We start from the raw sequence: 25,096 nt of genomic DNA on the forward strand, positions 1-25,096 counted from the left end.
CTAACCTGCAATCTTCTTCCCGATCTCTCCGCCCCCACCCCAGTCTGACCTATCACCCTCACCTTGACCTCTTTCCACCTATCACATTTCTGACACCCCTCCCCCAAGTCCCTCCTCCCTACCTTTTATCTTAGCCTGCTGGACAAACTTTCCTCATTCCTGAAGAAGGGCTTATGCCCGAAACATCGATTCTCCTGTTCCCTGGATGCTGCCTGACCTGCTGCGCTTTTCCAGCAACACATTTTCAGCTCTGATCTCCAGCATCTGCAGACCTCACTTTCTCCTCATAAGCTTGAAGTAGGGTTTGTTAAACCAAAGAGGTCAAGTAGAGTAAAAGGTGTTTCTCTGGCGATGGGCCGGTGACCAAAAGCCACAGATTTAAAATAATTGACAGAAAGAGAGAGGAAAGGAGGAGACATCACTCCACACAATTGGTGAATATTATCTGGAGCTTGAAAGGATGCTGGAATTTGACAATACAAAGACAAAGTTAAAGAGAACCAATTTACAAGGGAAAGGGGAAAAGATTGGATTGTGGGACTAAATAACTGGAGAGTTCTTTCAAAAAGCTGACGCAGGTAAATGGTCTAAATTGTTACCTCCCGTGCTGTAAAATTCTGATTCCACAATGTGAACTGCATGAAATGTGCAGAATTAACTAGCTCATGGAGGTTTGAGCACATTTTGAAGAGCATTTGATTCAGTTGCTGTGTTTTCTTGATTGTTATTAATGACTGAGATGATTAATTTCTATTAATTATTAATATTGTTACTAATGAGATGATTAATACTATTGGATGTGGGTGCTATTTTAACATTTGCAGATGACAAAAGAACAGTAGAGTGAACTGTGAGGAGGGTAATGATTGACGACATAAGGACATGGGCAGGCTGGTAGAATAGGTGGATTTATTCATTTGGGTGGCACGGTGGCTCAGTGGTTAGCACTGCTACCTCTACAGCGTCAGGGACCCAGGTTCAATTCCAACCTTGGGCAGCTCTCTGTGTGGACTTTTCACATTCTCCCTGTGTCTGCGTGGGTTCCCTCCGTGTGCTCCAGTTTCCTCCCACAGGCTAAAGCCAGGCAGGTTAGGTGGATAGGCCATGCTAAATTGTTCATAGTGTCTATGGATGTGTAGGTTAGGTACATTGGAAATGCAGGGTTACAGGGATAGGGTAGGGGACTGGGTCTGGCGAGATGCTCTTTGGAGGGTTGGTGAGGACTTGATGGGCTGAATGGCCTGTTTACACATTGTAGGCATTTGATTCTATTCTGTGGCGATGAAATTTAAGGCAGAGGAGTGTGAAGTGATATGTCTGGGGAATGAGACGTGGCAATAGATACTAATGTGTATAATTCTAAAGAGTTGCAGGATACCCAGACCTCCAGTTTTTTTGGGCACAGATCATTGAAGCTGGCAAGGCGGGATGAGAAAGTGGTGAAAATAACAAATGGGATTCTGGACGTTATGAGTAGAGGCATAATGGTTAAAAGAAAGGAAATGATGATGGATCCATAGAAAACATTGCTTTGGCCTCAACTGGCGTATTGTGTCCAAATCAAGACATTGCACTTTAGACAAGAAGTGAGTGCTTTAGAGTGGATGCAGATAATATTGACACGAGTGGATCCAGGGATGAGAGACTTGAGTCATGAAGATAGATTGGAGAAGCTGGGGTAGTTCTCCTTAGGAAAGAGAAGGTTGGGGTTGGGCGGGGAGTGGGATGGTATTCAAAATCATGATTCGAAAGAAGGTGGAGGTTTCTTTGGTGTAAACGTCAAATATATGACACAGATGGAGAAAAGAATCAAAGGAGACATGAGAAAACATTTTTCTATGCAGTGCCTGAGAGCGTGCTGCAGACAGGAACACAGGAAAAGGAGGAGGCCATTCAGCCCATGGAGCCTTCACTGCCATTCAATATGATCATGGGTGATTGAACACATTAGTCTCGCCATTCCATAACCCTGTACATCATTAAGAATCAGAAATCTATCAGTCACTACGTTAAACATAGTCAAAGACTGAGCTTCTGCAGCCCTCTGTGGTAGAGAATTCTGAGGAATTCTCCCTACCTTGGGCTTAAGTGACATCTCTCTTATTTGTAAAATGTGCCTCCTGATTCTAGACTCTCGAATCAGGGAAATATCTTATCTGCATCCACCCTGTCAATGGTTTCGAAGTAAGTTTCAATGGGATCACCTCCCAGTTTTCAAAACTCTGGTGAACCTTTGATGCACTTCCTCTCTGGTGAGAATATCTTTCCTGAGACAGGGAGACCAAAACTGCACAGTATTCCAGGTGCAGTCGAACCAAGCTTCCATACAACTGAAGCCACTATTCCTGGACTCAACATTCCATGAGCCTTCATAATACTTGCTGCATCTGCACTGACTCATCAACAAGGACACCCAGGTCCCTCAGTACATCCACACTTGCCACCCTCTCACCATTTAAAAGATATTCTGCAAATCTGTTTCTCCCACCGAAGTAGGATCACCTCATATTTTTCCATATTTTGTCTGCTATGTTCTTGCCCACCCAGTTGGTGGCATTTGATTACTGACTCTAGCAGAGAGTCAGGTCAGGCCCAATGGACTGTAATATCTTATGATGTTATGCAAAGAATATTGCAACGACGGCCCAGTGATTGTTAATCCAGAGACAAAGATAATGTTCAGGTGACCTGGGTTTGAATCCTGCCATGGCAGAATTGGAATTCACTTAAGAAAAAAACAAAACAAATTTAGAATTAAGAGTCTAATGATGACTATGAAGCCATTGTTGATTGTCAGTAAAACCCATCTGGTTTACTAATGTCCTTTAAGGAAGGAAATTGTCATCCTTATCTGGTCTGGCCTATATGTGACTCCAGACCCACATCAATGTGTTTGACTCTTAACTGCCCTCTGGGCAATTAGAGATAGGCAATAAATGCTGGCCTAGCCAGTGACACCCACATCCCATGAATGAATAAAGATAAAAGATCGGATTGAAGCTTATTCTCTTAACAAGTAAAAATTCTGTTGTACAGGGATTCATTATTGAGCGAGCAGGAAGAAAGGTTCTGTTATGGAAAGGGTACTGCTTCATGGCATTGTGGATACTACTACTGATCATTACACTCTCTCTGAAGGTAAGAACTGTGGATGTTACCTCTGTAAATAAGACCACTCACAGGTTAAAATTCACAGAACCAGTGACTAGAGTGCAGCTAGGATATTGTGTCTGGTTCTGAAGAAAGGCCTTGAACAGAGCAAAAAGAAGATCTATTAGAATGATTCCAAAGATGTGGACTCTGCATTTATCTGTGGAGACTAGAGAAACTGAGATTATTTTCATTAGAGCAGAAAATTAAAGGGAAGTTTTAAAGATTTATCAAAGATTATGTGGACAGTTTCATAAAATAGATAGGGAGAGATTATTCTCCTTGTTGGGTGACAGTAACTAAAGGATACACATTCAAATAATGGCATAAAGTGGGTGAGGTTTAGGAAAAAAACATTTTATTGATGTAGATGGTATAACTTGGAATACCTTTTCTTACATAGTGCTAGAAACTGATGCAATAACAGTTTTTAAACGCGAATTAGATATATACTTTTCTGGAAAAAGCTTTTGCTCATTTCGCATTTGCTTATTTTGCAAATTCCTTTGTATTTATGCTCCCTGATTCTCAATTCTTCTACAAGTGGGAACAGTTTCTCCCTGTCTACTCTACCCAGACACCTCATGATTTTAAAAATGTTTATTGAATCTCCTGTCAGTTTTGCCCTTTTCCTCGAAAAAATAGTTCCGTCTTCCCAATATACTTTCACAACTAAAGTGTCTTATTCCAGGAACCATTCTCGTAAAGCCTCTTTTGCACTCTTTCCAAAGCGTTCATATCCTTCTTAAAGAATGGTGCACGGGACTGTATATAGTACTTCAGCTGAAGTCTAACTAGTGTCTAATATACTGTCCAACATCTTCACCCTCTGCTACTCATTGTGCCAGTTTGTCCCTCTGCATTGCATCTGTTCTGATGATGCCACCCTCCGCTGGGAGGGAGTCGCAGAAACGTCTACCTTTTTCCTCACTCAAGGATTTCCCACCACTCTGACTGACAAGGCCTTTCGCCATCTCCAACCCAGTTCCTGCACTTCTGCCCTCACCTCTTTCCTCCCACAACACCAGTAAGGTCCCTGGTCCTTACTCACCGCATCCAATGGATCATAAACACCATTTCCATCATGTTCAGCAGGATTCCACCACCAGACACATACTCACCTCCCCTGCTATTTGTAAGCCTTTCCAGGGACCATTCCTCCCAGACACCCTGGTCCACTCCTTTTTGAAATCTAAGTGTATACATCGACAGCATTGTCCTCATCTACCTTTCCGTCTCCCCTTCGAAAACTCCAACAATGTTCCCTTAACAGATACATGCTGGCTTTTTTGAATTAAGCCATGTGACTATTAATCTTATCCTGAATAACTCTTTCTCGAAGTTTCCCCACCACCAAGTTACTTGATTCAGGTCAAGATTGTTGTTGCAGGGCACAAAGTTGTTCTGTTTCGACAATGGATCTTATTAGGATTTTCATGAGAGCTACTTTATAGTTTTAGGGAGGCTTTTTTTTAGTTTTTAGAGACTTTTTAAAAAAACTGTTTGTAATAACTTAGGAAGCCTGATTGGAAAGGAACATCATTTATTGTTGAACACCAAATGGAGCCCCCTTCTCATGGCGTACATAGATTAGTCCCAGCCTGGGACGCACCCATCTCTGGGTTTGCTTTATTTTTTTTCTTTTTTTAAATCTTATATCTAGAAGTGCTCTTACATACAGCCAAATAGCTTTGCCACCACATCACAGTGACTTTTTTTTTATAAACTATTAATTGCCGCCATTCAATCATCCATGTAACCAATTAGAAATTTAGAGGCAAAGCCCATTATGGCCAATGCAAATCATCAAGCTGGGGGAGGGATAGGGAGAGCGGAAAGGGGCTAAATCATAACAGAACTGGAGAGTGACTGGGTTTGTTTTTCTTAATTTAACATATTTTTCTAATCAACCTGTGCAGAGACGTTATTGCACAGCTCTGGAGAAACTGGGACTTCAAGCCGGGCTTTCCAGCCCGGGGGGGGAGGGGGGGGGGGGGGGGGGGAGGGGAGAGGTAAGGACAAGGGCTCAGGCGATGAGTTCTAGCTGGGCCGGTCTTTGCCTGTCACCAAGGGAATTCATACTCAATGAGCTACACAGGGAGATGAATTAGTAATTCCCCATGGGCCTCGTAGGGATTATCACAATCTTATGAACTCATTTATTCAGAAATGCAGTCACGAGATAACAATATCTTTAGTATTTATGTTGTAAATATTTGGATTCAGGCAGGAATCGAATGAGAAGAATTCGACAGTATCCATAAGAATGATCAATGCTCCATGAAACTTAAAGCCACGGCACGTAGCAATCCATTAATTTCTTTGATAACACAGTATCTAAACTGACACAAGATTATAAGATCAACATAGCCAAGTAACTGACTCACACTTCTGCACAGATCACCCTAAACTCACCTTTCATAGGCTGATGAGGTCACAGCTAATGTGTTTCCAACACATATAGTTAAAGCTGAAAGATTTTAACCAGGTAATGACCATCCTATTTCCTGCATCTTTAATCTCAACCTCAACTTTCATCACAACAATTGCCACACTTTATTATAAGGACATCTACTACATTTTTCCCACTTGGGCATTCTTTAACCTGTACAGTCTTAAACTAGAGCTTCCACATTCATTTGCAAGGAATTCACTACCTCTGGGATTTCATATTTTTCTAGTTAGCTGTGTATTCCTTTATTGTAAGGTTAGAAACTAGATTAGATTAGATTAGATTAGATTAGATTAGATTAGATTACAATACATTACAGTGTGGAAACAGGCCCTTCGGCCCAACAAGTCCACACCGACCCGCCGAAGCGACTTTCCCATCCCTAACCTCCCTAAGGTCTCCTTCAAACCCTCACCACCTCCTCTTCTCCCACCCTTCTACCCTCTAGCAACCTCCTTCTTACCCTCCACACCCTGTACGTGCCATGGAGCCTTCTTGAAAGCACCCTGACCCAGGCAAAAGCCTCTCCCATGACTTAGACAGGTAATCCCTCAAGCAACGGGAGCAACTTGTTTTTAACCATGTTTGTGGTTGGATCAAAGCGTTGACTGACATTCTGACAACATCGGTGACTCTGTGCCATTCCTCTCCAGGAAAGATTCTCCTGGATTCCGTATTGTAGCCTGGTCTTCATCTTCGCTTACATCCTGACTTTCGGAATGGGACCAGGTAGGTGCAAGCTCCGTTGTATGGTTTTAAACTGTTAGCCGTAGACATTAAATATCCCAGGCTTCTTTGAAACATGAAAAACTGAGATCTCAGAGATGTTTGTTCTTGCACTTTCTCTGATCTTGTGGACTGGAAGATATATTTGATCCATGATACAATGGAGCAGAATTATATCTGAGATCAGTTCTGAAGAAGGACTGCTGGACCCAAAACATTGACTCTGCTTTCTCTCCACAGATGCTGCCAGACCTGCTGAATTTCTCTAGCAATCTGGATTGATAGATTCTTTACTTTTGTACCTGGGATGATTGTAATAGAGTCATACAGCACAGAAACACATCCTTCAGCTCAACTCGTCCATGCTGACTAAGTTTCCCAAACTAAACTAGTTATAATTGCCTGTTTTGGCCCATATCCCTCTAAAGCTTTCCTATTCATGTACCTGTCCAAATGCTTTTTAAATGTTGTGACTTAAATTGCACCTACCACTTCCTCTGCCAGTTCATTCCACATACGAATATATGAAAAGGTTGCCCATCAGGTCCCTTTTAAATCTTTCCTCTCTCATCTTAAAAATACAAACCCTAGGTTTGAACTCATCCACCCTAGGGAAAGATCTTTGCCATTCATCATATCTATGCCCCTCATGATTTTATAAACCTTTATAAGGTCACCCTTCAACTTCCTACGCTCCAGTAAAAAAATGTCCCAATCCTGATAGCTCAAACCCTCCAGTCCCAGCAATATCCTGGATTTTACATTAGTGTACCAGCGATGATTGATTTTACATTATTCTACCTGAGATTATTGAATCATTTGATCGTGGGAAAAAGAGGAAGATCTGTCAGAAAGGACTGCACAATTATTATCTTCTCAATTCATTCTGGGGTGTGAACATGGCAAGTAAGGCCAGGATTTATTTGCTCTTCTCTAACTGGCCTTGGGTGGGCGTTGATGAGCTGCCTTCATGAACTGGTGCAGTCCATGTAGCAGCGTGGTGCTGCGGGGAGGAGAGCAAAGTGATGGCAAATGCCAACAGTGCTATCTAACGGCACCTACTCTGTAACAAGCTGCTTGTAGATACTCAGTTGGGATTCCACCAGCACTACTCAGTTTCAGGCATCACTACAGCCTTGGCCCAAAGATGTGTTGAATTCCAGAGGTAAAGTGAGAGTCATAACTATTGACATGAGGACAGCATCTGAACAAGCTCCAACAGAATTCAGCTGGAATCAAGGGAAAACTTTCCACTGTTTGGAGTCACACAGAGTGCAAAGGTGATGGTTTCAAATGTTGGAAACCAATTCCCTTAGGTTCAAGAGTCCCTCACGGTAATGTCCTGGGTCCAACCATCTTTAGCTGCTTCATGAATTAACTTCTGTCCATGGGACAGTGTCTCCGTGGGTAGCACTGCTGCCTCACGGGGCCAGGGATTGGGGTTTGATTCCACTGTCGGGTAACTGTCTGGGTGGAATTTGCATATTCTCCCAGTATCTTCTGGGTTCTCAGGTTTCCTCCTAACAAAGATGTGCAGGTTATGTGGATTGGCCATGCTAAATTACCCATAATGTCCAGGGATATGCAGGCAAGGTGGATTAGCCATGGTGAATGCAGGATTATATGGAAGGGAGGGAGGGGGTCTGGGAGGGGGCTTTTCAGAGGGTTGGTGTAGATGCAATGGGCTGAATTACCTGCTTCCACACTGTCTGCCTCACAGGGCCAGGGATTGGGGTTCGATTCCACTGTCGGGCAACTGTCTGGGTGGAATTTGCATGTTCTCCCAGTATCTTCTGGGTTCTCAGGTTTCCTCCCAACAAAGATGTGCAGGTTATGTGGATTGGCCATGCTAAATTACCCATAATGTCCAGGGATATGCAGGCAAGGTGGATTAGCCATGCAGGATTATATGGAAGGGAGGGAGGGGGCTTTTCAGAGGGTTGGTGTAGATGCAATGGGCTGAATTACCTGCTTCCACACTGTAGGGATTCTCTGATTCTATGTGGTTAGAAATAGGGTGTTTGCTCATCATAGAGTGAGAAGTGGAGATGTTCACTGATGATTACACAATGTACAGCACCATTCACAACTCTTCAGATACTGGAAAAGTATGTGGCTGTAAGTTGTGAGACATGGATAACATTCACGTCACACACGTGACAGGCAATGACCACCTCCGATAGAGACTCTCACTATCTCTCCTTGATGTTCAAGGAAGTACCATCCCTGGATAACTCACTGTCAATGTCTTTGGCATAACACCAATGGCACTGTTTGAAAGGAAAAGGACTCCCATTTAAGACTAGGATGAGGAGGAATTTCCTCTCTTAGGAAGTCAATAGCTTTCAGAATTCTATTTCCCAGTGAGAAGTGAAGTCTGGATCATTGAAAATATTCAAGGCTGAATAAGGTGGACCTTTGATTGATGAGATAGTCAAAGGTTGTACAGAGCAGGGAGGGAAGTGGAGTTAAAGCCACAATTACATCAACCACAATCTTATTAAATGGTGGAACAGCTTGACGGACCAAATGGTCTACCCCTCCTCCTATTTCTTGTGAACTTAGAAACTTAACCGGATCATACATATAACTACCCTGGTGCTGGATCAATTTAAAGGTTGGGGATTCTGCAGCGAGTAACTCACCTCCTGACTCCCCAAAACCTGTCCATCATCTTTCAGGCACAAGTAGAAGTGTGATGGCATTTGAATGGGTGCAGCTCCAATAACACTTGAGAACCTCAAACTACTCAGGACAAAGCAACCCACTGATTGGCATCCCATCCACCATCTTAATCATTTACTTCCTTTTCTTACATTCCTTTATAAGATGTGGAAGCCACTGGCAAGCTCACAATTTGTTGCCGATCCCTAATTGTCCTTGAGCCAAGTAATTTGTTGGGTCATTTCAGGGGGACAGTAAAGCACATTGCCTGGATTCATGTGTAGGTAAGGCCAGCAGATTTCCTTCCAACTGGAGAGCTGGTGAGAGTGCAGTGTTGTCTTCTTTACTAAGGCTCACCATGCCTTGTGCCAATCCAACACCTGACAGGTCAGTGGTGGGCCTACCCTCCAGGATCTCAAATCGCATGGAGACAAAATCCCGCTTGTCCTGAGCTGCAGTCGATCACTGGACAGTTCTATTGAAACGACAGGAGAAGGATTGATTTTGGACTTTGAAAATAAAATAATGATGTTTAATTGGCTAGCACGTTGTACCATCTTGCACTTGGGTATCATGTAGAATCATTTTTCTGGTAACAGCATCAGGGCCACAGCTTTGTTTGCAATTATATAATCTTTATTCAGCAATTCTGTTTTGTTTTTGGCTTAAAGTTCGAACTTTCCACATGAGAATCCAATGATTGAAGCTATTTTGAAAATGCTGAGAACCAATTTATTGCAGTGCCTTTTATAATTGAGACAGCGGGGACCTGAATTAATCCATTACTCCCTGTTCTCTGAAAACACTCTCTACAAAACCTCTGACAAATGACCAAGCGGTTTCTTTTATCCACAATTGGTCACGAAGCAGTTCAGCTTGAGTTCAATCACAAGCATTGTGTATTGTGTTTCCATAGATTACAATTATATATCTATATGTGGCTGACAGTTTGCTTTCAGTCTGGGTTAAATGTCCTAATCATTTTGATCCAATATTTCCTCTGGGGTCTGACTGTGAAACTGGATGAGGAATCCAGACAATTGGACCAATGTTCCAGATTTGTGTGTTCAAATCCCACTCCAGGAAATTTAAGTCCAGTGATTTAAATAAGACTGATATACATTTCAAGCATAATTAATGGAGACAATCAGACCTTCAAATTCATGGAAAAACCCATGTGATAGGATATCTGTATCTTTATTCAGTCTGATCTATATGTGCTTCTCAACTGTCCTCTGAAATGGTCTAGCAGATGACATAGTTGCATCTAAATAAAAGTTGACCTTGCCAGTCACACTCAGATCTAATGAATCTTTTAAGTTTGAGTAGTCTGACAGAAGTCATCAGTAGGAAATGCTACATCAAAGATGTGCAATGCTAAGGATCTGGCACCTAAGATAAAAATTTACAATTTAGTGCAACCACTTCTCAATTATTGCAAATTTGAAGAGAAATTGTTACACTTAGAGTGAGGATGAAATGTCTAGCGTTATTGCTGCTGTTCTCATATCTATTCACTATCTGATAAAGTCTATCTGGCAGTACTGTGTGAATTTATGTGTCATCAAGTCATACAACACAGAAACAGACCCTTCGGTCCAGCCAGCCGAACATAATCTCAAACTAAATTAGTCCCACCTATCTGTTCATGGCCCATATCCATCCAAACTTTTCCTGTTCATGTACTTATCCAAATGTCTTTTAAATGTTGTAACTTTGCCCACTTCCTCTGGAAGTTCATTGCACATGTGAACCACCCGTTTGTAAAAATTTACTCCTTATATCATTTTAAAATCTCTCTCTTCTCACCTGAAAAATGTGCCCCCCCGGTCATGAAATTCCCCATCTTAGGGAAAAGACAGCTACCATTATTCCTATCTATACCTGTCATGATTTTATAAAGCTCTTGTATGGTCACCTCTCAACCTCTTACTCTGCGGTGAAAAAAGACCCATCCCATCCACCCTTTCTTTATAACTCAAACCTTCTGTACTCAGCAACATCCTGGTAAACCTCTTCTGAACCCTCTCCAGCTTCATAATATCTTTCCAATAAATGGGTGACCAGAACTGGACGCTGTTCCAGAAGTGACCTCACCAATGTCGTGTACATTTATTTGACAGGCTGCTACCCCCTGCAAAACAGCCACCTCTTCAGATGCCTCTGAAGCTAAAGCTTTAAAAACTGCACATGCTGAAAATCTGAAATGAAAATAAGTTACACTGGAAAATATTTAGATGGTCAGGCAGCCTCTGTGGAGAGAGACACGTTTAATGCCTCAAATTGGTGACTCGAAGAAAGTAGTACAATATATAATGCTGCTGGCCTTTCTATGTTTTCTATGTGATTATGCTTACAATGAGATGGTTAATGATCCTTTGTTCTTAACCCAGGTACCGTCAGTGGAGTCTTACCATTGGAATTATTCACTCAGTCTAGCCGATCCATCGCCTTAGTGGCAGCGAACTCACTGCAGTGGCTGGCCCTCTTTGTTCTGGGACTGGTTTTCCCTTTTGTTATTGTAAGTTGAACTTGAATCACTTAGAATAACCATGCAATCATCTGGGAGGTGGCACTGACAGTGGAACACCTTGTGCAGTTCCAGACCTGAGCTTTCCCATTATTTGTGCCATTAAGGAGTGGGCTACACAGAAGAAGCATTCACCAGTGACAGTGCAAGAGGAGTCCTGGTCTGATATGCTAGAGGGAGCAGAAATCTCAATCATTTACAGAGTAGAGGACAAGCATTTGTCAGAGGATCGTTCCTACTTAGTGAAATGCAGTAGAGGAGAATCCACTGCTTCGTGTTGTGAACCAGTTGCCAGCATCAGGAGTTTGGCACTAGGTTTGACAGTAGCAAGAGAGTTGGGAATGGGGTGGGACTGAGCTGGATCTGGGATCCAGACTGACTTCCTTTGCTTCCAGCACTGATCAGACAGGATCTGTGCAGGCCAGTACACTGCTGATCCAGAGCATGTGGGAACTTCCAGGAATAAGGTATCCATTCCCAACGTTCATCATGCGTTTCCCTCCACAGCACTGTTCCCGGCCTCTTACTGTCCTCTCACTGCCTTGACCACAACCTCCATGTCATGTCAGATCTAAGCCTGTTGATGAAATTGAACTTTAAGGCACCTTTCTCTTGTGGATGGAGCTTATTGACTACAGTGCTCAGAGCTAAAATTAGAAAGAATCTTTCTCAGTTGGGTCAGTGGCTGAGGAGTGGTAGATGGAATTTAATTTGGATAAATATGGGGTAATGCATTTTAGTAATGCAGACAAAGGCAAGACTTATACAATTAATGGTAGGGCCCTGGGTAGTGTTGCAGAACAGAGAGACTTCGGGGTTCAGGCGCATAGTTCTTTGAAATTTAAAAATGCATATACCCTGAGACATTAAGCAGACTACATTAGAAGTAACTTTGGAGGTGGACAGGACGGTTAAGAAGGCATTTAGCACGCTTGCCTTCATTGTCCAGACCATTGAGTATAGGAGTTGGAATGTCACGTTGAGGTTGTACAGGTCATTGGTGAGGCCTCTTCTGGAGCACCGTGTCCAGTTCTGGTCTCCCTGTTATAGGAAGGATATTATTAAACTGGAGAGGATTCAGAAAAAATTCACCAAGATGTTGCCAGGCCTGGAGAATTTGCGATATAAAAATAGACAGGGACTTCTTTCACTGGAGCATAGGCGGTTGAGGGGTGACCTTTTTGAGACTTATAGAATCATGAGGGACACAGGTAAAATGAATGACTGTCAAGAGTCTATTCCCTAAGTTGGAGGAGTTCAAAGCTGGGACAGAGGAGAAAATTTTAAAAAGGACATGAGTGGTAACCTTTTTACACAGGGAGTGGTTCGTGTGTGGAATAAACTGCCAGAGAAAGTGGTAGAGGCAGGTACAGTTACAATGTTTAAAAGATATTTGGATAAGTTGATGAATAGGAATACTTTGGAGGGATATGGGCCAAGTGCAGTCAGGTGGGAGTAGTGAGTTTGGGAACATGGTCAGCGTGGACTGGTTGGACCGAGGGGGTCTGTTTCCGTGCTGTGTGTCTCTCTGACTCATTCCCCTCTATGTATGTACACTTGTCATTTAATTAATCCCAGTAAGCAGCTTGGCACATTCCCCTCATTTTCTTTTAAGAGAAAGCTCTTAAACAAACAACCCTTGAAGAGAAAGCAATGAAAAGTAAACAAAATGTTCTTTTTCTTACATTCTACATCTTTTGATATAAGGCAACCTCCCCCTTCCCTTAACCAAAAAAACCCAATAAAGTTTAATCGCAAAACAACCTGACAAAAAAATACTTTTATTCCCTGTATTCTTATAACTCCTTGTAGGACCAGGTACCCTCATCAATCATTTTTTTGAACAAGATCCTATTTTGTGGAACAGTCTGACCATGCATCTACCTACTTCATTTTGAAAATCTCTGTTCTTTCTTACATTTCCTTCACTAACAAGATTAATCCTCAACCTCTTTTTCATGACACAAAAGTACATTGTCCTAAACAGAACGATTATCCACATAGCATTTGATGAACAATTTATTTCTCAGATTTCCTTCAGAATATTAAACAAGTTGACCTCCATCTATATTGCTTCCACTAAGCTGGTGTTTCCGCAGCTAAGATGCTTTGAATGAATGCTTTTATTTTCTTAGATTCCAAGGTCAATGGGTAACATTTAGTATTCTTTCCCATTAAGAATATGACAGTCACTAACATTTGAGAATATCTGTCTCAAAATTTGGCACGAAGAAGGGCTAATTTTTTAATCTCCTAAAGCTGGAAATGTCAGTGTGCATTTTTTTGGAATTCAATTTCTTTACCTGCTCTCGAGACCTCCTCAACAGTAGCAGGTTCCATTTGCATCTTAAATAGCCTTGAATCTAGCTTGAGTGCACGGTCAGTTTAACTGTCCAAACAAACTGGTCTGCTTCTTCCCTGATACAAAATCATCCTTCTGAGAGGACCTGGCTCAATTTATTGGGATGCCATTACTACATTCCAAATAAAAAAATACTCCAAAGTTACTTTGAATATATTCTGCTTAATGTCTCAGGGTATATACATATGTAAGGCCTGCCAACCTTTGAATTGCCTTTACATTTTACCTATTATGCAATATTCAAATTCCATCAAACCTCCCCACAGAATATCATGTGCACCACAAAGGTGCTTGTGAATTTCTCTTTCTCATACTAATAGAAGATGGCTTTAAGCTAAATGCAGCCTACTTTCAACAACACTCAGCTGAGAAATATCATGTCTTCACTGCATCATCCAAGTCGAACACTTGTTAAATTCCCATTGTCTTTCTCTAGATGTGAGAACACAGTGTTGAAACGTCACCCTATTTCTTTGTTAGGTAATTGGACTGTAGAAGGTTCATTGAGTAGCTTTTATCTTTCCTGTGTCACTCTTATTGTCTCTACCTTCTTCACCACTTTTTATTTTGGAGTGCAAATTTATCTGTTTTCATCTGCCAAATTTACTAGCACCTCCTCTCTCACTCTGTTAATGTATTATCATATTTCACAGTCCTTCACCCTGAAATCTATATCTGTGTGATCCTGTTCTATCGAGAAGACCAACTCAAAGATTTGTAGGACCACACACAGATTACCTTTAGAGTCCCTACACTTCCCTTAGATAATTTTAAAAAACTGTATGTTTTCCTTTGTTCTACCTGCCAATGCTTTCAAATGCTCTTTGCTCTCCTAACCTCCTTTTGAAGCACCTCCCAGCACTTTTTTATATCCCTTTAGGAATCTGCTGTAAAAAACTCTCAGTATTTCCCATAAATTTCTCTTTGTTTCTTAATTTTAACCGTTATGCCCCTATCATCCCAGGTTCTCTGAACTTGATCCCATCATTTGTCTTTACAGGAACCTATTGACCCTGCCTTCTTGCTATTTCCCCCTTGAATGTCTCCCTCTGCTCTAACACACATTTATCTGAAAGTAGATGCTCCCAACTGGGTCAAATCATATCCAATCTTAGTAAAAGTTCCCCAGTTTAGAATTTTTATTCCTGGCCCATCCTTATCTATAACTATCCTAAATCTAACTGAGTTGTAATCGCGATCTCCGAAATGCTCTCCTATCATAGGATCCCTATGAGGAAGCAGACTATTCAGCCCACACCAACCTTCCAAAGAGCATCCCCACCCAGACTCCCCGAATCCTATCCCTGTAACCCTGCATTTTCCATGGCCAATCCAGCTAACCTGCACATCTTTGGACTGTGGGAGGAAACCACAGGCAGACAAAGACAGTTGTCCAAAGGTGGAATTGAACCCTGGTCCCTGGTGTTGTGAGGCAGCAGTACTAACTGCTGGGCCATCATACAACCCAACTGTTATGCCTTTCATTTGTCCAGGCTTATTTCCAAATATTAGATCCAGAAGATCCCCCTCCTCCATTTGACTTCTACATATTAGCTAAAAACGTTCTCCTGGATGTAACTTAAGAATTTTGTTCCCTTTCTACCTTGCACACTAACTATTGCAGTCAATAATTATCATACACTACAATTATGCTTACACCTCTTTGTGAGTTTTGAGAAGATTTGTAGCTCAGATAGCGTCTACAGGAAAACAACACATACGGACCAAATACTGAACTACAGAAGCAACCACCCTGCCACCCACAAGCAAAGCTGCATCAGAACGTTATTTCAACGAGCCAGCACACACTGCAGCACAGAGGAACTACGCAGGGCAGAGGAAAATCACCTATACCGTGTATTCAAAAGAGAATGGGTACCCAATGAACACAGTCCGCCGATTTCTCAGCAACAAACCCAAACAAGCAGACAAAATACATCCAGAAACCCTAGCCATTCTCCCCTACATCAAAGACATCTTGGAAATGACTGCCAGACTATTCAGACCACGTGACATCATGGTAGCACACAAACCCACCAACACACTAAAACAGAGCTAATGAACTTGAAAGACCCTATACAGACACCAGGCAAAACTAATGTCATTTACAAAATACCGTGCAAGAAATGTAACAAACACTGCATTGGACCAACAGGCAGAAACCTAGCCACCAGGATACATGAACACCAACTTGCCACAAAAAGACATGACCCTCTCTCACTAGTATCCTTACATACAGATCAGGAGAGACACCACTTCGACTGGGACAACACATCCATCTTAGGACAAGCAAACTGAGACACGCACGAGAATTCCTAGAAGCATGGCATTCCAACCGGAACTCTATCAACAACCACATTGAGTTAGACCCCATTTTATCACTCCCTGAGGAAAAGAACAGGAAATGACACCACCAACCCAAAGACAAAGAGGATTGATGAGGGCAGAGTGGTAGATGTAATCTATATGGACTTCAGTAAGGCGTTCAACAAGGTTCCCCATGGGAGACTGGTTAGCAAGGTTAGATCTCGCGGAATAAATGGAGAACTAGCCATTTGGATAAAGAACTGGCTCAAAGGTAGAAGATGGAGGATGGTGGTGGAGGGTTGTTTTTCAAACTGGAGGCCTGTGACCAGTGGAGTGCCACAAGGATCGGTGCTGGGTCCTCCACGTTTTATCATTTACATACATGGTTTGGATGCGAGCATAAGAGGTACAGTTAGTAAGTTCGCAGATGACTCCAAAATTGGAGGTGTAGTGGACAGCGAAGAAGGTTACCTCAGATTACAACAGGATCTTGATCAGATGGGCCAATGAGCCGAGAAGTGGCAGATGGAGTTTAATTTGGCTAAATGCAAGGTGCTGCATTTTGGGAAAGCAAATCTTAACAGGACTTATACACTTAATGATTAGGTCCTAGAGAGTGTTGCTGAACAAAGAGACCTTGGAGTGCAGGATCATAGCTCCTTGAAAGTGGAGTCGCAGATAGATAGGAGGTCATGTTGCGGCTGTACAGGACATTGGTTAGGCCACTGTTGGAATATTGCGTGCAATTCTGGTCTCCTTCCTATCGGAAAGATGTTGTGAAACTTGAAAGGTTTCAGAAAAGATTTACAAGGATGTTGCCAGGGTTGGAGGATTTGAGCTATGGGAAGAGGCTGAACAGACTGGGGCTGTTTTCCCTGCAGCGTCAGAGGCTGAGGTGCTGAACCTTATAGAGGTTTACAAAATTATGAGGGGCATGGATAGGATTAGTAGACAAAGTCTTTTCCATGGGATGGGGGAGTCCAGTACTAGAGGGCATAGGTTTAGGGTGAGAGGGGAAAGATATAAAAGGGACCTAAGGGGCAACTTTTTCATGCAGAGGGTGGTGAGTGTATGGAATGAGCTGCCAGAGGATGTGGTGGAGGCTGGTACAATTGCAACATTTAAGAGGTATCTGGATGAGTATATGAATAGGAAGGGTTTGGAGGGATATGGGCCGGGTGCTGACAGGTGGGACTAGATTGGGTTGGGATATCTGGTCGGCATGGACGGGTTGGACTGAAGGGTCTGTTTCCATGCTGTACATCTCCATGACTTTAAACCCAAACATATAAATAGAAAGCAGGAATCGTGTACAGTGCTTTGCCTGAAGGCCCACAGAAGATGTTACCTAGTAGGGTGATGAAACATCTGGAAATGAACCTTCTAGCTCAGTGAGCAAACCTACATCCACTACACCTCTTTGTGTTTAGCAGAGGCCAGCAGTTTAACAAGGTGCTGTGGTTATTTCACACAGGGTCCAGCTACCCTCTGTGGCTGAGCTGAAAACATGTCCTCTTTTATTGCTAGCTCTCTGGTAGATTGGTTCCAGGAGAAATCTGAGAGTAAGAGATTACTGCCACTTAGTAAATGAGATTGTGATTTATTGAATTACAGTGTATTAGAGTTTATGTTGCATCAATACTGCGTGTCACAGTGAGTCGCACATACAAGGCTTGGATTTGCATGTGACAAGTTCCCAATCTCAGGTAAAATGTGGGTGAAATGTAAGGTCAGTAATGAGATTTCATTCTGTTCGGAAACAGGCAAACCATTCTTCAACTCAAATGTACCTAGAAGGGAAAGTCAGAGCTAGGCAGTGGTTAGCTGTTGTTTGTATTTCTGAATATATTTTAAGCTGTGACATTTGCAGAGTGATGGAGTGGCATGTTTTATGAAGTTGATATATTTGCTGCTCCCCTTTAAGAATCCAAATAAACATCGATGGTAAAGACTCAAATGCAGACAGTGCCCTCCAAGTACTTAAATGCAGCTACCAACTTTTCAACTGGGTCACTTAACCTCCCTCCAATGCATGGCAATGGGACCCAACCCAATATAAAACGAAAGCCAATTTCTTGCAAATTTGCTTCTCTCTCTTACAGGAGGCTCTGGGACCTTACGCTTTCATTCTGTTTGTGGTAAGCTGCTCTTTGGCTTCGCTCTTCACGTTTTACATCCTTCCTGAGACGAAGGGGAAAACACTTCTTCAGATCAATGAAGAGTTTAACAATCTGCGTCACGCACAGAAGGGAATGTGCTCCCTCTGTATGAAGAGGCTGGCTGCTCCAAACCAGACGGAGATTTTATCGACCCGACTCTGAGCAGGAAGGAGGCACGGGACCCCAGGCCAGCCCTGTTTTCACAACGGCCTAACCGCCTGCTTTCATTATCCATATAGTTCTCACCAGAAAACCTTCCATGGCATGTTACATACCTTCTGTGGAACTATCCTAATCAAGATCACAAATGAACTACCAGCATTTTAAAAAGACATTTTTACAACCATCTTCACCAAGGTATTAAATAAAAATGAATCTTATATGCCAGATTTAAGACACAATGTTACATCATTGCATCCAGACACCCCATTCCCTCATAGAGCCAGGAGCTGACTAAACAAGTGAGTTTCCAATGGGAGGCAATAATTCCCACTGTATTAGATTAGATGTCATGATGGAATCCTGCAGAAAAAGTACCATTTCTACATCTCGGATCACTAATAAAAGAAAACATTCACTGGACTGAAGTCAGGGCTCCTATAAACTTGACACCATTCCCGCCAATGGGATCTGCAGGATTGTTAGTTCTGTTTGAAAGAGAAGGCAGAGACAGTTTAAAAGGCACAGCATTGCTCTCTACTGCACTTAAAATGGCTACTTCACATTGTCTCAGAAATTGGTCTCTGGGGACAAAGTATGTGGTAGAATGGCTATGACCAAGGCCCACCCAACACCCTCTTTACATGGGACAATAAACATCAAGTCATTACAAAATATTAGCTTTGTCACTCCATAGATGCTGGCAGGCCCATTGAGTTTCTGCAGCACTTTGTTTATATTTTAGATTTCCAGTATTTGGCGTTTATTTTAGCTTCACATAGCTCTTCTGATCTGTTGTCCAGCTCAATCCTGAGGAAGGAAGGGTTGGGGAAATGAGATACATTCTGATCACTGCCCTCTCTCCTGAAAGATCAGGCCAACTAGAATCAGGGTAATTGGGAGAGAGGCACACAGTGGGGGAGGAGAAGATACAAGCAGTATTTGAGAGAGAGAGAGAGAGAGAGAAAGGCTCCTCAATGTTAAATTTGGGGTGAATTAAGAGTTTGTTCCAACTACTGCTGGGATGTTACCAGTGGGTGTTGGGGAGCTACACCACGTGAAGAGAGTTCCTGGCAGCATTCTGCAGACTCAGAGGGTTATGTGACCTTTGTGTTTAGAATCTGGGCCTCATAAAATGCCCTGTCTGCAGCAGTGCTCACTCCTTCCCCATTAGAGGAGAAAGTGAGGACTGCGGATGCTGGAGATCAGAGCTGAAAATGTGGTGCAGGAAAAGAGCAGCAGGTCAGGCAGCATCCAGGGAACAGGAGAATCGACGTTTCGGGCATAAGCCCTTCTTCAGGAATAAGGGCTTATGCCCGAAACGTCGATTCTCCTGTTCCCTGGATGCTGCCTGACCTGCTGCGCTTTTCCAGCAACACATTTTCAGCCCTTCCCCATTAGAGTTAACCCCCACTCCCCCATCTCCTTTCCAGTATGGTTAAGAGAGAAGGCAGAACAGAGGGAGGGAGTGGTGGCAACTGCTAGGACTGCAGGATGGCCTGGAGAAGCAGCCAGCAATGAGGACTGAGAAGATGATGTTTGTGTAAGTGCGTGTGTGTATATGTGTGTGTATAGACATTTTGACTTGATTTATTATTGTCACATGAAACTAGGTACAGTGAAAAGTTTTGTTTTGTGAGCAGTACAGGCAGATCATACCATACAGAGTGCATTAAGGTAGTAGAACAGAGCAAGGAATACAATGTTACAGCTGTAGAGAAGATGCGCAAAATGCGAGATCAACATTAACTTTAGTGCGCATGCGATTATGTGTGTCTTTGTTCATGTGCGTTTGCATGTGTGTGCTTATATCCGTGTGTGCACACGCTTATGTGTGTCTTTGTTCACGTGTGTGTGTGTGTGTGGGGGGGCAGAGGCCAACCCCACTGCTCTGGAGATGAACACTTTAACTCCCCCTCCCACACCATCAAGCACATGCAAGTCCTGGGCCTCCTCCATCCCAAAACCCTAACCACCCAACATCTCATCTTCCACCTTGGGACACTGCTACCCCACAGGACTAATGTGGATTTCACCAGTTTCCCCCTTTCACCTACCCCACATTATCCCAGTCCCAACCTTCCAACTCAGCACTGCCCTTTTGACTGGTCCAGCGTCCTTCCCATCTATCTGGTCCATCTATCTATCCTCTCCAACCTACTACCTTCGCCCCCACCTTTATCTTTCTATTGCATTCTCAGCTACTTTCCCCTAGCCCCACCCCCCTCCCATTTATCTCTCAGTCCCCCGGCCCACAAGCCTCATTCCTGATGAAAGGCTTATGCCTGAAACATCGATTTTCCTGCTCCTTGGATGCTGCCTTATCTGTTGTGTTTTTTCCAGCACCACACTCTCAACTCTGATCTTCAGCACCTGCGCTCCTCACTTTCTCCTTCTCCTAGAGGCAGAGAGGATGCATTGCAGAAAATGGTTTGGTGGCGGGGGCGGGGGGGGGGGGGGGGAGGAGAAGGAAGCAAGGAGGTGTCAGTTTGGAACACAGGAGGTACCTGAACAGGAGAGTCAGCCAAACTCTGTCAATACATTCAACGGGAGGAATGAGAAAAGGCAACAACAGTTCATTGGTCTGGTTGTAACTGGAGAGTAAGAACCAATAGACATGGGTATCTACATACAGAAAGGTGCAGGACCTAGTGAGAAATCTGTGAAAGAGCCTGTGGGATCCTTGGCCTTAAAGATAAAGGTCTAGAGCTGGATTTGAAATGGAGTTTCCCCTCAAAACGTCCCCTAGCCTCATTCTGATGTGGATTCAGCAGCCAGTTATCCCACAGCACTGCGAGACTAGAATCAGCTTTGACTAGCTCAGAGTGGAACATTTACCCATGTCAGGGAGCAGGTGTACTGGGGTACTGCTGAGCCACCAGATTATTGCCAATGCTGGGGCACTGAGCTGCAGCCACAGCTCAGGCTCCCTGAGAAACAAGTGTCATGGATCCTGTACCTCAGGTAAGTGCGTGGTTTAAGAAGGGCCAGCCTGGTAGATTGTGCTAAAGGGGTTGAGCATGAGGCTTAGAGGCTGGGGCTGGAATAGAGCTACAGTTGGGGAATGCTACATTCTGTAGGGGAGGTGAGCGCAATTCAGGGATGCCTCTGATGGACACAGCAGATCACAAAACAGTGGTACCATCTCCTTCCTCCCAACAGCAACCCACCAGACTGCCCATTAATGGCGGCACACTGGTTCAGTGGATAGCACTGCTGCCTCACAGCACCAGGGACCCTGGTTCGGTTCCAGCCTCGGGCGACTATCTGTGTGGTGTTTGCACATTCTCCCTCTCTGTGCGTGGGTTTACTCTGGGTGCTCCAGTTTCCTTCTACAATCCAAAGATGTGCAGGTTAGGTGAATTGGCCATGCTAATTGCCCATAGTGTTCAGGGATGTGTAGGTTAGGTGCATTAGTTTGGGGTTAATGTAAAGTAGTAGGGGAATGGATCTGGGTGGGTTACTCTCTGGAGGGTCAGTGTGGACATGTAGGGTCAAATGGCCTGTTTCCACACAGTAAGGATTCTATGATGCATTTTGTTCCTGCATTGGCAGAAGTGCAATGATGCTATTTGGTGGCCATTCATTAGCCATTGCAGAGCCTCAAAGGCTATGTGGTACCTTTGCTACTTACTATGATGTGGAATCCCTGAGGACAGTGGCCAACATTATATTTTACAAGCAAACCCTGCCTTCAAATATGCTGCTGAGAGTTCATAAAACCTAGCCCTTTCAATATAAAAGCAAAGGAGTTCTATTAAATCTTTATAAATACTGGGTTAGGTCTCAATTGGAACATTGTGGCCAATTTTAGACCACACACTTCAGCACCTGAGAGACACTGCCAAAGAGACAGTGTGGAATCAGAGATTCCAGCTACAGGGACATATCAGAGAAACTCGTGGTATTCCTTTGACGAGACAGTAAAGGGAGATTTGACTAAGGAATTTAAAATTGTGAACACCTTCAATAAATAATAAGCGAAATTGTTTTCAGTGGTAGACGAATGACAGAAGCACAAACATAACATAATTGACAAAAGAATCAGACAGGACATGAGAAATAAAAACATGAACATGTGACAATGATCTGGAATCAATTGCCTGAGAAGTAAAAGTAGATTTTATAACTTTTGAAAAGAAGTTGGATAAATGTTTGAGTAGGGAAATTATTGCAAAACTATAGGCAACAGGCTGGAGAGGGGGACAAATGGGATAGTTTTTCTGCATGGGCCTGATGAGCCAAATGGCTTGTTGTGTTGTATGATCTTACTGTACATTAACCAGTGTTACAATAATTCACTTTTTTGCAATAATGCATAATAATCCAGTTTCAGGTAAAACCATATCTCAGGGCAGTGTCCTTGGCCCAACCATCTTCAGCCGCTTCTTCAAAGCCCTTCCCTCCATCATAAGGCCAGAACTGGGGATAATTGCACATTATTCAGTACCATTTGCAACTCCTCAGAATCTGAAGTAGTCCATGTCCAAATGTAGTAAGACCTAGACAATAGCCAGGCTTGGTTGATAAGTGGCAAGTCATATTAGAGCCTTACAAATCCCAAACAATACACACCTCCATATGAGAGACAGTCTAGCCATCTTCAATGCCATTACCATTGTTGAACCTCCACTAATAAACTGAGAATTATCATTGACCAGAAACTGTCTTGGCCCATACGTATATATATTGTGGCTACAACCCAAATTTGTGCAAGTAACTCTGCTGCTGACTCCCCACAGCCTATCAACCACTAACAAGCCAAGGACTGTGATGGAATATTCCCCACTTACCTGGGTGAGTGCAGCTCCAACACTCAAAAAGCATGATGCCATTCAGAACAAAGCACCTTCAGTACTCACTCCAATCACCACTGATTCACAGATGCAGAACTACAAAATACTCTGCAAGAACTTACCAAGGATCTGTCCACAGCACTTTCTAAACATGTGACTTCTCCCATCTCAAAGGATAAGGGCAGCAGGTGCAGGAGAATATGTTTAGCCTCCAAGCCCCACCCACTGACCAGCCTGACTTGGAAAGATACTGCTGTTCCATCAGTGTTGCTGAATCAGTATCATGGATCTATTAACCCTAACATCACAGTGGGTGCCCTTATTGCCCAACTCTTCCAACCCTCTCCATTGCTCCATGGACTGCAGAGGTACAAGAGGACAGCTCACCCAGGTCATGGCGAGATGAGAGCCACTGGATGGTAGGGGTGAAGATCCAGTTGTGGTGGCGTGCAGAGACTCTGGGCACCTGAGTGTTGGCAGACTGACAGCAGTGAGAACTTATAGCAGAGGCAGAGGAGGGATCGCAATGTTTCCTTTTCTTTTGGCTGCTTCTTTTATGCTGCTTTTGTTTCTAATCTTGTTTTTTATGTACTAAAATGGCGCCCCAGAATGGTGACTTTGTACACTTTTCACTGTATTCCTGTACTCGAGTACACGTGCCAATAAAATCTAAATCTCACCTTCTGATTGCTCATTCCTAATGACTTATTAATGCTGATCTAACCAGCAATTTCCATATGCAGTGAAAGAATTTTTTTAAATTACTCTGCAGTGTTAGATTTGAAAGCATTTAATCACTTATCTGTGGACCAACTCAATCGGATCAATTCCAGAGTTTGATGATGTGCTATTAAATATAGCCAATTTATAACCAAGTTGAGCCAGGGCATATGCACCAGCTCAATGCAGTTCAGAGTTGAGACTCTTTATGCCCATGTGTTTTCTTCATTCTCTAATGGACGTGGGCATCGCTGGCTGGGTCAGCATTTATTGCCTATCCATGGTTGCCCTTGAGAAGATGATAGGATCATCTGAAGGGCTTTTGCCCGAAACATCGATTCTCCTGCTCTTCGAATGCTACCTGACCTGCTGTGCTTTTCCAGCACCCCACTCTCGACTCTAATCTCCAGCATCTGCAGTCCTCACTTTTGCCCTGAGAAGATGATGGTGAGCTATCTTCTTGAACCTCTGCAGTCCATCAGCTGTAAGTTGACACAATAGGGAAGGGAATTCCAAGATTCTGACCCAATGATAATGAAGGAAAGGTGATACATTTCCAACTGTTGAGCTCCAAGATGGTGAGTAGCTTTGTTGTGATTGAAACAGGTGGCTTGTTAGGCCATCTCAGAGGGCAGTTGAGAGTCAACTAATTGTTGCAGGTCGGAGTCCCATGTAGACTAGACTAAGTGTGGAAACCAGATTACCTTTCCTGAATATCATTAGTCAAACAGATGTTCCCCCCCCCCCCCCTCCCCCCCCCCCCCCCACAACAATTGACAGTGCTTCCATGGTCATTAGATTCTTAATTCCAGATTTATTTATTTCTTGCCATGGTGCGATTGAAACCCAGAGAATTAAGTAATTTTCTGGATTAATTGTCTAATGATAATAACAGAGCTGAGAATGTGTTGCTGGAAAAGCGCAGCAGGTCAGGCAGCATCCAGGGAACAGGAGAATCGACGTTTCGGGCATAAGCCCTTATTCAGGAATAAGCCCTCCTGAAGAAGGGCTTATGCCCGAAATGTCGATTCTCCTGTTCCCTGGATGCTGCCTGACCTGCTGCGCTTTTCC

At 43.2% G+C, this 25,096-nt stretch overlaps 1 protein-coding gene across 1 annotated transcript in view; it reads left to right on the top strand.

The window, feature by feature from the left end:
• The window catches only part of LOC122562421 (solute carrier family 2, facilitated glucose transporter member 11-like), a 48,797-nt gene extending 30,053 nt beyond the window's left edge, over positions 1-18,744 (top strand). The window contains exons 9-12 of the mRNA XM_043715277.1: positions 3,037-3,138; positions 6,256-6,331; positions 11,386-11,513; positions 18,294-18,744. Coding sequence (XP_043571212.1) covers positions 3,037-3,138; positions 6,256-6,331; positions 11,386-11,513; positions 18,294-18,512 — 525 coding nt within the window. The 3' untranslated portion in view covers positions 18,513-18,744. The remainder of the gene's footprint in view (positions 1-3,036; positions 3,139-6,255; positions 6,332-11,385; positions 11,514-18,293) is intronic.
• Positions 18,745-25,096: the final 6,352 nt, after the last annotated feature.

The sequence above is a fragment of the Chiloscyllium plagiosum genome, chromosome 25 (genome assembly GCF_004010195.1).
Source record: "Chiloscyllium plagiosum isolate BGI_BamShark_2017 chromosome 25, ASM401019v2, whole genome shotgun sequence".
In the NCBI taxonomy this organism is placed as follows: Eukaryota; Metazoa; Chordata; class Chondrichthyes; order Orectolobiformes; family Hemiscylliidae; genus Chiloscyllium; species Chiloscyllium plagiosum.